At 43.6% G+C, this 12,916-nt stretch overlaps 1 protein-coding gene across 1 annotated transcript in view; it reads left to right on the top strand.

The window, feature by feature from the left end:
* gmds (GDP-mannose 4,6-dehydratase) overlaps positions 1-12,916 on the top strand; it is a 171,618-nt gene that overhangs the window by 61,387 nt on the left and 97,315 nt on the right. Inside the window, exon 7 of the mRNA XM_063460414.1 lies at positions 5,359-5,486. Coding sequence (XP_063316484.1) covers positions 5,359-5,486 — 128 coding nt within the window. The remainder of the gene's footprint in view (positions 1-5,358; positions 5,487-12,916) is intronic.

The raw sequence follows: 12,916 nt of genomic DNA, 5'->3' as shown, positions 1-12,916 counted from the left end.
TGGCGACAGTGAGAAGGAAAAACTCCCTTTTGACAGGAAGAAACCTCCAGCAGAACCAGACTCATGGAGGTCCGGCCGTCTGCCACAACCCGTTGTGGGTGAGGGGAGGAGACAGGACAAAAGACATGCTGTAGAAGAGAGCCAGAGATTAATAATAACATGTAATAAATGCAGAGTGGAGTATAAACACATAGAGAGTGAAAAGAGGTGGCTGAAGAAAAAACACTCAATGCATCATGGGAAGCCACCAGCAAGCCTAGGCCTATTAGAATGTAACTAATAGCTCTTTTCCACTACTCCCTACTCTCGTTGGCTCAGCTCAACTTGACTGGGTTTTTATGGCTTTCCATTAGGTGAAAGTACCTGATTTAAGGCATATTTAAGCACCTACTTGGCCGGAGTTAAAGCAATGTGGCATCAACTGATGAGTCATGAGAGCATCTCTCTTACAAAAAATCAAAACCGCAATTGTTGAAACCTGGCAATAAGGGAACTGACTAACAATGGAATCTGACAAAAAGCCATTCACTGAGCATCTGTTATACCATCTCCTAGGCATCCTCCATTATGCTGCTGAAAGTCCTGTGACTTTCAGCCACGTATTTTGTGTGTGACTTTGGCCCATGTTGATATAATGAACCCACACACATTAGGGTGTCGAGCCTAGTAGGTACTAGTGGAAAAGTGCTATTAGAAAGGGTTCAGGGTCACATGATCTAGCCCTAAATATACGCTTTTTCCTTTTATATTAAATATAAAAGGAAAGGTTTTAACCCTAATCTTAAAGGGAGGGGAAGGGAGATAAAACAGTATCTTTCAGACTAGAATGAACCCAAAAGCTGAACTAAGATCCAGTGAGGTGAATGAGGATTATTTTGGACAGTGACTCATGCAGAGCTACTCTAGTAGAGTCAAAAATTACAAATGTAGAACTGGAAATGATCATTATAGGTCACCTTTAGAGAAATATGACCTATAAACAGTACTTCTTTTACAATGTGGTTCATTAAGAGTCTGGGTACCAAGCCATTCCACAGTTTTCATTAAGAAAATAGAGAACCCGATAACATCCTGTGAGTAATCTTGGAATATACTTAGAAGGTGATGAAAACATACACCAGGTCTGAAGGTGGAAGAGGAAACTTGGAATGAAGGAAGGAAGTAGGTGTTTTTTACCTGTGCAAATATAACATTAAAGATCATCTTGATAAATGTTTGGCCTAATTCAGGACTTGAGTTTACTCAGCTTTTCAGTTTTTCCAGAGCTAATGTACCATTTTTGCCTTCCCACAACCACACAATGTGTCTTCAGAATAAATGTTACAGAGGAGAGATTTGAATAAATCACACTGCGGTTGATTTCCGAACAGTAAAGGCACATAAATACGCTCTCAGACAGTAATATAAATGAGTGTGACTCAGACATTTTGAGGTCTGGGTGTGTAAGGTCTGGACCGTCACACACTGTGAGACTTCACAATTAACCTTTCTTTAGCAGCACAATTCTAACAACAGAATCCGTTGAGTAACCTGGGTCGAGCTAAAATTTTCTCAAACCCGCAGTCCACTCCCCGAGTTCCCCAGAACCAAGCCCCCAGCTGACAGCTCCTGCCCTATCCTGTCTGGGCCCACGTGGCCTGGCTCTGCATAGGAGACATCTCCATACATTTCTCCTCAGCCTCCTCCTTTTCCTCCCCGTACTTGGTCCCAGCTGTGCCAGCGAAGCCTGTGTGTTACGTTTTTCCTGTTGCTTCTCTGGCCAAAAAATGAAAAAGAATGGTGGAAAAAAAAGAAAAGCGCTTAAGTAAGACTGAGGCTGAGAGAGAGCGAGAGCGCGAGTGTCAGTTTCTGGCTCGGGTTTTGCTGTCTGCTCAGTTTTCACGGCCCGTGGTTTTATTAGACTTTCCGCCGGTCTAAGGTTAAACGGCCACCACTGCCCCCTTTGGGCTCAGAACCTCCTGTTAGCCCCCCCAGTTCCCCCCTTGCTTGCCTCTACCCCTCCTCCTGGCTGCCCTGCAGTGCCGCTGCCAGTAAAGGAAACACATTAACACCCAGGCCAGTAACAGAGCAGGCTTTGTCCATGGCCAGGCAGGCCGGTCCATTAGGTCCATGCTCTGCTCCACACTGGACCAATTAGAGAAGGCAGGGAGCAGAGCCACTCCAAACAGAGGTGTGAGCTTTACAAGGAGACTACAGGTGTGCTCAGGGGGAAATAATAGACTTTATTACTGATTGGGGTACTGTGCTATACTGTATATCTCTGCCACCTTTTTAAGAGCCAGCTTGGCTCTGCAGAGTTTTGACAACCCGTGTTTAACCTGCAAACTTGAGTTTCCCTTGGATGTTGGATCAAATCAAACCCCTGCCTTCCAGTTTACTGCAGTTACCAGTCTGGGCTCTTGTTACAGTACATTCCCGTGCACATTGCCAGGTCCTAATACACTATATAAAGGGCTTCAGCTAATGAAAATTCTTGATGTAGAAAATATCTTGCAATCTTTTGAAAGCTGTGTCCTGTCCATATCTGTGAAAATCTATCATCAGCACCTTGACCAACCATGATACCTGCATTATTATTTATTTATTTTTATTTATATTTTTGCAGGCGTGTTGCCACTCTGCTATTCTTTACATACCCATGTCTTCATCGCCTTATTAGATAGTTTCCTTTAATCCAACAGTCTTGTTGCCTCTGGTTCAGATCCAGAGCTCGTTTGAAGTAGGCCAAGTTTCTCTTAGAAGCGATGTTTGGTTTTGCAGGGCCCCTTTTAGCTTGTGGCTCCATGTTAGCCTTAGCAGGTTCTGACAGATGACTGGAGCTAAAGGCTGATGACATGTCTAGTGCAGCTGAAAGCAAAAGCTGAACCAGCGTTTTTTTATATGCTGGATTTCACTTGTTCACCATATACACTTGTTGTTCTTTGTAGTTTTATCTTTCTTTCAAAAGTCTTTTTATTAAACAAAGGTTTCAATACAATGTATACAATAACAAAAATGCTTCAGAATTTTCCAAAATTTCAATCTTGTTCCCACCCTGACCCTTAAAACAACAAATAATTGGCAGCCTTTGTAGTTTTATCAATAGCTTGTGATCAGTTGTCCTCTGTATTAACCTTCTTGTCTTTAATCAAGGCATTTGATCTGTTAGTTGCTACGAAGGAATAAGTGAACGTGGAGGCAAAAGGGGCGAGAATAAGGATTAGAGTGAGTTTTACAAGGGCCAAATCGTGATGGCTAGACGACAGGTCAGAGCCCTGTTGCTTTATCATTGAGTAAAGCTAAAATATTACAAAAATTAAACCGTTTTCCAAAGCATTTTTTTACATAAGGGGAGAGAAACTGTTCCAAATCAAAGCAGCAGTACCTGTCTCTAAAATCGAACAAAGCCCAGAAGTATAGGTTGTGTAAAACATACAGTGCAACTCATACAGCAACATTGTGTATAGGCTTTGTGGTTAATACATCCACGTGGCAGTGATGGGATAAGAACCTGTCTGGCTGATACAGATAAGAGCAAAGCTGACAATCATGAATATGTCAGTGGCAGATGAATAATTGCTGGTTAATATGATTACAGAGTTAGCGGGAGCGGCGGTATCTGCCAGAACAGATGACCTGCCAGCTTTGAGAATAGCCCCTGAGGCCAGGAGAGATGATCATGCAAAGACGGGACAGGCCTGACATCGAAGGGGGTTTCCACTGACAGTTTATGCATGCTCTGTGGACACATGCTATTTCAAAATCAACACACGCCATTTCAAAATCTGCGTGTCAATAATTTTGATTCATAGACTTGAGAACAATAGGTGGCTTTTAGACTTGATCTCCGTTTTGTAGTTTGATCCAGAGGAAGCCGAGTGAATGTACAAATCCTCATTTGCACTTTATTAAACTCCAGCTCAACATGGCGGCTAAGCAGCACTGACACAGGGGGCCATGTGACCTGCTACCAGCACACAAGTATGCTGTATTTTCTTAAATAAGCGTGCCTAACCTTCCCTGGTCTGTTTCTGCTCAGGCCGCCCAGGGCTGTCGCTTTCCTATGAAATAATTACTACAAATTTTGTGCGTTCGCATGATTGGGTTCATGGGATTTTCCTGTGTCTAAATGGAGGCTCTGCTCCATGTCAGGGGAACAGTGATACAGTGTCGAGACAGAGCTGTGCTATTACAGCCAGGGACGGGCGCTGACCTAAAAGGCAACATTCATCTTAAGCATGATGAGTTCAAAAACAGCATGGAGGGGCTTTTAAGAGGGCTCCGAGGGGTCCACCAGGGTTGTGGGAGATTTATGTACAGCAGAAATGTTGAATGAGCTAAAAATAACCAACACTTTGATGCAAGTTTGAAGCTTTTCTTTGAAATTGTTTTCACAGATTCTACATATCTTCCATTTTAAACATTAGATAGGAAAGACTGGCCAGAGTGAAACTCCTTAAGGGCTAATGTGCTCCTTCAACAAAGATGGTGGTATTATTAGACATGACACCCTAATATTTAGTGTTGATTTCTATTGATATAATACTGTATTTGGGTTGGAGGGCTGGCTCCCTGCAGCATCTTTTTCCCCACAGCGTGAGCAGAGAACATGACACCGGCCCACGGTGTCCCGCCAGAACACCCAAAAGTGCTTCTAACCGTTCGAGCCGCACAGAAACAGTCATTAGAAGCTCATTTGTTTTGCCACAGATCATATCGCCATGTGTGTCAGCTCAGATGAGGAGCATCGCCAGGTGATCTGGCATATGAATCAGCTGTCAGTGTGGTGTTCCTTTACTGGACACTGCAACCAGCAGAGCCAGGGTGGTCCTGTTTGGTTGTCAATTTCTGTGGAACTTCCCTGTTGCGTGTGTGTGTGTGTTTGTGTGTGTGTATGTGTGTGTGTGTGCGTGTGTGCGATTTGTCTTGGATTCCAGCCCAGATTTGTCACCAAAAGTGAATTCCCGAGGAAAATCAAAGGAGGATTCTAAAGGCTCTAATGGCTGTCATGTGAGTTGGTAAAGACCTGATTTGACTCTGGGTTACTTTTTAACGTTCTCTGTTTTTTTCCCCTTGTTTTGGCTATAAGGGGTTTGGAAGAAAAGCGGAGGTTTGGAAGGCTGTTGCCGCGTGTGTTTTTGTGTGTGTGGGGTCGACTGTTTTGAAGAAGTTTGCCTAGGATCTCTAAATTCTATTTTCAATAAGAAGGCCCTGACTTCACTTATCTGCTCCATTTTTTTTCTATTTGTATTTCTTTCTTTTCTATTTGTATTTTGTGTGCACTGGGCCAAACTGAACCTCTGTTACATTTATATCCTTCGCGGAGCATAATTGAATTCAAAAGATGCTAACAAAGCATTATTAACGTGTGTGTTTTAGGTGCAAACTTTGTGACGCGTAAGATCAGCCGTTCTGTGGCAAAGATTCACCTTGGCCAACTGGAATTCTTCAGCCTGGGCAACCTGGACTCCAAAAGGGACTGGGGCCATGCCAACGACTACGTGGAGGTAAAACAAACACCGCCATTACCACACACAAGCTCAGAGGAATATATATACACACACACACAAACATACACGCACCATCACACGCATACTATCTCTGCCTCTGAGTTGAACCGGGTTCAGATGTGCACATAGTATTAACGGGGCATGTTTTCCCAGCTCATTCGAGGCCCCAATATGCAATCTGCATGAAGCCTCCTATGATTGTCTGCCAAAAGAGAAACCGAGATAGAGAAAGAGAAGGGCAGCGGGAGGAGAGGGAGAGTGCCGCATGCTGTGAGGCCACAGAATGCACTCTGGTTTCCCACAACTCACCCATGTCCCAGATCCCTTCAGGCCCTCGTTTGCCATTCCCTGAACGCCTGCAGAAGAAAGAGAGATATTAAGGGAACGCTGCGTCCTGGGGACGATGACAGAAATACTGTGTTTGTGTTAATGTAACGGTGCCAGCAGCAAGCAGAGAAGGAGGGGTGGGGAGGTGAAACGAACAGTGGGGTCGCCACGTTGAGAAGGAGACGGAGCTCTGAAATTGTGTGTATGTGGGTTTTTTTGTGGGGTTTTTTTTTTGCTTCTCTCCAATACGTGTGTGTGTGTGTGTGTGTGTGTGAGGAAGCACACATTCCTGCGTGTGTGAAAGTGTGTGATAGGTTAAGGTTGAAGAACTTGCGTGTGTGTGTGTCTGTGTGTATGTTCAGATGAAAGACTCGACGGGTTGCCATGTCTGACAGCAGACCTCTTGCAGCAGGCTGTGTTATTATTAGGAGGTGATGGTGGTGGTGGTAGTGGGGGGTGCTCTTTGAGATGGGTGTGGAGGTGAGGAGGTTACAGCGGGGAACCTCAGTTTAACAGGAGAGCGCAGTGAGGGGGTCAAGGCATCAGAGCGGAGTGTTGCGGCGGTGGTTCGTGCTGATAAGGCGGGGCAGGGAGCCCTCGGTGGCGTCAGCGGAGCATCAGTCACTGCATGGTTACGGGAAGACTGCTCATCAGTCATGTCCAACGTAAGCACACAGTCATTTTTGGCTCCCGTCACAGGAAGTCTGACTTGGTTTGCGAATAATAAAATGGAAGCATATAATGTTAGTTTTTCAAAAAGAGACTGTGATTGTATTCTGATGTCATGCACATGGTTCACAGTGGATGAAATAAAGGATGGTGTACTTAAATATAATTCACTTAAATTTTAATTCAGTTTTATTTATATAGTGCCAAATCACAACAACAATCACCTCAAGGCATTTTATATTGTAAGGTAAAGACCCTACAATAATTGAGAAAAACCCAACTATCAAACGACCCCTTTGAGCGAGCACTTGGAGACAGTGGGAAGGAAAAACTCCCTTTTAACAAGAAGAACCAGACTGGAGGAGGGGCAGCTCCGTCAGAGATTAATAATAACTAATTTTTAAATTAAAAGTGGTGTATAAAAAACAAACAAGAGGTGCCTGAAGAAGAATCAATCAGTGCATCATGGGAAGTCCCCAGCAAGCCTCGGACCATTGCAGCATTACTAAGAGAGGGTTCAGAGTCACCTGATCCAGCATGTATGTTCCAGCTCTCATGTGAGAAAAAAGTATCTGTGACTGACTGGCTTGAGACTTTTGATAAATTAGCAGTGTTAGCTATTGGAGTTTGAAGATCCTAGACATTAAAATGAGACTGTTTTCCACTCTGTGGCAATTTAGAGTGAATTTCGAGAGTCCAGTGCAGGTTTTTTATTCCTTGATTGCAGCTGAGGTGTGAAGTTTTCACGTGTGACTGATCCCATTAATACTTTATTATTAACAGCCGCATAGCTTGCCAAACTCTGATTTGTACAGTACTAGATAATAATACTATATTATTACATGATCTCAGTTAATAAATATATAATATAATATAATATAATATAATATAATATAATATAATATAATATATGAAACAAGGCTAGCTTTTATTCTTGCTCTAGAAAAATGCTGGTTGTTGGGTCTCACTGAGCACATTTCTTGATCTTGTTATGTTAGTCTGACTGACCATTTCTGTGCTTAATGCCAATACGTGCAGCCGTGTTTATGTGTGCGTGCGCTTGCCTGTCCAGGGCACCCTGGCATGAGACGCTCCAGGTTTCCTGTGGGAACTACCGACATTCCAGCTCTGGTGAATCAGGCACCTCCTCGCTCTGCTTCTCCTGTTTCGGAAAGGCGGATTTCGGGAAGCCAAACAGAAGCTGGAGGTGCTGAGGGGAACTGAGGTGGAGGCGAAGAAGGGAAGGGGTGAGGGGGATGAGATTTGAAAGAAGAGGTGAAACAGACGCGTGTTTGTGGGACGTTTGTGCATTATGCATAAGTGAACCGTCCCTTCTGCTGAAAGTTCACCCCACCCAGAAGACCATCAAAGGCTGCGACTGTCACCACACCGCCCCCCCCTCCGTCTGCCTCCCTCGGTTTTACTTTGAAATATCCATCCAGTCAGCATCAGCACTATGTTACCATGGCAAAGCCAAACAACTGGCAACCTGTAAACAGAACCATGTGTGTCTGCTTTAGGCTGACAACTGCTTTTCCTCCTGGACTCTCTTTCCCTCTCTTCACCCCACCCAGGACAGGGAAATTGCTTGTAATTGGCTGTGGATGGATTGCGGGTGGCAGGAGGGGTGTGCTGTGTGTCTGCTCTAACGACGTCTGAAGGCGTGCAGCTGGCTGGGCATCGTCTCAGCCTGGTATCGGGTGTCCATCCCAGGCAGGCAGGCAGACAGACAGACAGGCCTAGAACTTCCCAGCTACCCTCACTGGAGGCCTTTATTATCATTATAGTATTAAGAAGCTTCAGCATAAAATCGACAGATAAAATAATTTAAATCCTCTTGATCTCATTTTCATGAAAGAGGTTAAGCTTTGGACTTTTTCAGTTTTGTAACTGTGTTTGAAACATTTGGCTGGCCTTTTTTCTCTTTTTCTTTCTCTCTTTTTTTTTTTTGATTGCGGTTCTCTGCGATTTGGCGATGCAGAACAAATTTCTGACTCTGAGCCTTCCCGAGTGAAAAGCAAACCCACAGCAATCAGTCACTGCGCTATCTGAGAAGATAAAGATGTAATAGTCAGCCACCTTTCGCCAGGACTGCCCTCCTCCCTACTCTCCCCCTCTCCTCTCACCCTATGCCGCCATCCTGAGTAGGCTCATGGTGGGTACAGCTGTTTGGAGCCCCTACCACCTCCTCGCCCCCTCTGTCACCCTCCCCTTCTGGCTGCAGAGAGCCATTTCCTGTGTGGAGAAGCAGGCTGATGGGGAGGGAGTGGGAGCAGGAGTCAGCCTAGTGGTTTTGGCCTTTTCTCCCCCTCGGGCTCCATCCTGCTTTAGTTTCTCGCTGTCTTTTTGTCCGTTTCCTCTCCCTCTTGTGTTGTATTCTTTATGTCCTTCCTACCTCTTAACCTTTTATTATTTCATCTTTGTACTGTCACAACTCCACCAAACTCTTGCTCCCTCTTGGTGAGCAGTTACCACCCAGTTACTAGATATTTCCCTCTGACATCTAATAAGCAGCTCCTATTTTTCTCCTGCCTTGAGCTGGCTTTCCTCTTCTCTCTGCTGTATGTCTCGGCCTACAAACTGTTGCCAGATGAGATGTGGTTGACCCGATGGCACACCCCTCTTTCCCGCTCTTGTCTTCTTTGAGTATTTATTTTCAAAATATAATTACTTGTGAAACTCCCGTCGTTGGAAGGCATTTCATCGCTGTCCTAAATCTGTGTGGTTGCACCTGTATGGCAGTAGCTCTCTGATTCCTGGCATTGTGTGAAGGCAGCAGGGTGACAGGACAGCCTTGAGGGTGTCATTTTTCACCTCGTTTATTTTTCTTATCCGTTTTTTTTTTCTGCTGCAGCTGCCTCTCCGTGCAGTAATGGTTACAGATGAGGCTAATTAACCAATCACAAAGCAGATCAGGGCCAATCAAAGATGATTGATGAGAGCAGCAGGCCATCCATCACATGTTTTTGGCCTGGGAGGTGACAGTGAGGGCAGGCTAGGAGTGTTCGTACAGTAAGACAGACATTTACATCAACATTTTGAACTTTTAGTTATCCAGAGTGACTCAGTACCTCGTCATCATCTGTTTTGTCAAGACCGTGGGCTTGATGTAAACGTGGATGTCTGGCTCTGATCATGGAAGAAAGTGGAAAAAAAACAATTTTGCATTTAAATGCATGGGTACTGGATAAAGAAATAGCAGATATAACAGTGACATATTCAGCAACCACTCTTCTTCAAACTTCTGACTAATACAGCATGACCATGATAAATGATTCAATTTAATTTAATTTAAATAGCACCAAATCACATAAAACTGTCACCTTAAGGCACTTTATACTGACTGAAAGACCCTACAATAATGCAGAAAAAACAAAGAACACCCCAACAATCAGATGACCCCCTATGAACAAGCACTTGGCAACAGTGGGAAGGAAAAACTCTCTTTTCAGAGGAAGAAACCTCCAACAGAATCAGGCTCAGGGAGGGGCAGCCATCTACTGCAACTTGTTGGAGGTGAAGGGAGGAAGATGGAAGAAAGACATGGTGTGGAAGAGACCCAGAGATGAATGATAACTAATGATTAAACACAGAAAGAGTGAAGAGTGAAGAAACACTCATCAAAGCCCACAGCAGCCTAGGCCTATTAGGGAAACCTGACCTTAAGCTTTATCAAAAAGGAAAGACTTAGGCCTAATCTTAATGTAGAGACATTGTTCAGTGGAAGAGGGGCCCGAAGGCTCTGTCTCCCATTCTAATTTTAAATATCCTAAGAACCACAAGTAGCCCAGCGAGTGAAGTCTCTCAGCTGTGATTAACCATCAGTCATGTGGAAATATGAAACGGTGCACACGACCTTTTTCTGTATCCACAACACTTCACTTTTTAAGAGCATAAAGAATTGATGTTTAAGTACATGTAGGATTCAGTAATTCATTTCAGCACACATACCCAAAAGTCTAAATGTTATCTTGTGCATCAGAATGGCATACAGTGACAGGACAAGATGTTTATTTCTGGTGGTGTTGACCTATGATGATTTGGCAAAGAATGTTTTCACATGTCTACATGCAGTCCCGTGAAAGTACCAAGTACTCCTTTACTACGTCCACAGGAATTAAGAGGGTAAGCAGCAATTGGGTGCTTTTAATCAAATGAACTTGAATAACTGATGATCAGAAAGTTTGAACACTTCTGTAAAAGCAGATGTTTTGACAGTTTGCTGGTTTGGAGCATTCCTGCGAGCGGATTGCCAGCAAATTCAACCCAACGTCAGACTGTGCAATGTTCAGTGAAACTTTAAAAACCCAGAGAGCCGTGCATAAATGAACACCCACAGAGCACAGCGGTTATTCAGAGAGCTGATAAATGTCTTTGCCTGCTCAAAACACACACAACACTCACAACATAGCTAGAGTAATAAAGACCCACAATGGGAGCTAATAGGGGAGAGGAGAAGGAGCATTAGATTTCACCACCAAGACCTTCTGACTACAACAGCAGCTTCCTGAAACCTCTACGCCTACTTGTTGAGAACACCCACCTATACAAGTGCAGAGCAATAAAGTGAGAAAGAGACTTTGACTGAAGCTACTGTCCCACACAGCAGCTGCGCACACACTGACGTACATGTGATTGTGTATGTGCACGCTCTCTTGTGTTCATTGCAGGTGAAATGTGAACCGTAGCTTTAGTAGTAGCTCAGTAAACAGGAGTTTGCCCCCCTCTCTGGGGAAAAGCAGTGAAACCTCACCAATCCTCCAGCCACCTCTTCATGCATGAATGCATACATACACACACTAACCCATGGGGCTTATTTCACCTACAAGTACATTCACACAGCATGATGACTGAAACAAATACAGCTCTTTATCCCTTATAAAGGACTGGTGAGGATATGTGAGCCCCAGGTTGCCCCCAAAGAGCCTTTAAAACCTTTTTTTTTTTTTTGGGGGGGGGGAAATAATGGGCCTTACTCCAGACTTTATCTAGGGAGGCTCTGGAGGGTAAATGTTTTTATTCCATTGCAGTTTAAATACTCATCTTGTCAGAGTTGTAGTTTTATATATGCACCCTAAAGTTACCTGAAATAACACCAACCTTTCTAGTTCAGTTCGCCTAAAAGAAATCCTCTAGCACCAGGTCTAGCAATTTTGTATGAAAAAAAGAACAACAGCGCTGTGCACGCACTTGCTCCTGAGCTGTCGCTGAGCCATGCTGCACAAAGAAGTTACTTATCACTTGCTCTGCCTACTATGGGGCATGAGAGAACATCCAGTAAACAGCGATGTTCATCTTTCTGTTCATTTTGCTTAAACTGTGCATTTCAGATTATTTTGATTGCAAACAAAATACTCCCCGTACTATTTACCAGTTTATGTTGTTATGACTGTTGATGAGTTTTGACAAATGTGGCCATGTGAAAAAGAAAGTTTCCACAGGACTGCACTATATGCAGGCCTGTAAAACACCCTTACTGCTTCCACAGGAAGAGGTCTCAGCAAATTCATCCCAAGGTCAGATGTTGCAGTGCTTAGAGAAACTGCAAAAACCCAAGAGCCACATGTCTCACACTACAGACTTCATTTAACACGTTCAATGTTAAAGTTCATGACAGAAAAATTGGAAAAAGACTGAACCTATATGGCATGTTTGGAAAAGTTGCCAGGAGAAAGCTTCTTCTCCTTAAAAGAACATAACCACATGGTTTAGGTTTTCAAAGATGCGTCTGAACAAACCACAAGACTTTTGAAACAATGAAACAAGATCAACACGGAGATGTTTGGTCGTAATACATACTGCCATGTTTGGTGAAAACCAACATAGCATACCAGCACGGTGGTAGAAGGCTTGTGATTTTGGTTTTTTTTGCTAGTGTGTATCCCACACTGTGCTAGTCAAACGTGAGTTCATTAGTCCAAAAGCTAAAGCTAGGTCAAAATTAGGTTATTTAACAGGACAATGATCCTAAGCATAATAAGAACCATGAATGGCTGAAAAAGGATCAAAGTGTTGCAAAAAAATCTAGAAGTCTAGACCTCAGTCTTTGAACCCTAATAGACCTTTAACAGGCATTTGCTCATGCAACCTCAATGAAGTTGTAAAGAAGAGTAGGGGCAAAAGTCTTCTACAAGGCTGAGCCACTGATAAAGTCATAGAGAAAACAATTACTTCAGGTTTTTGGTGCGTAAAGTGTTTCTAAAAACCGCTGGATCTCGTGCTGTACATAGTTCTTTAGAGGACTGAGTCCTTTAAAAATGCAGAAAAAGCCAAAATGACATCAAAAATTCAAAATGTTGAAACTCTTTTTAGACTGAGAGAAACTTAGAGTTCCAAGGAGATTTTTGCTATGTGTGTACCACATATCATACATGTACATATACATGTATGATATATGTGGGGGTCGTATGGAGCCATTTTCCACTATCCGT

Source organism: Pelmatolapia mariae, linkage group LG17 (genome assembly GCF_036321145.2).
Source record: "Pelmatolapia mariae isolate MD_Pm_ZW linkage group LG17, Pm_UMD_F_2, whole genome shotgun sequence".
In the NCBI taxonomy this organism is placed as follows: Eukaryota; Metazoa; Chordata; class Actinopteri; order Cichliformes; family Cichlidae; genus Pelmatolapia; species Pelmatolapia mariae.
The sequence above is the reverse complement of the archived record's forward strand: the minus strand, read 5'-3'. Positions and strand labels throughout refer to the sequence as shown.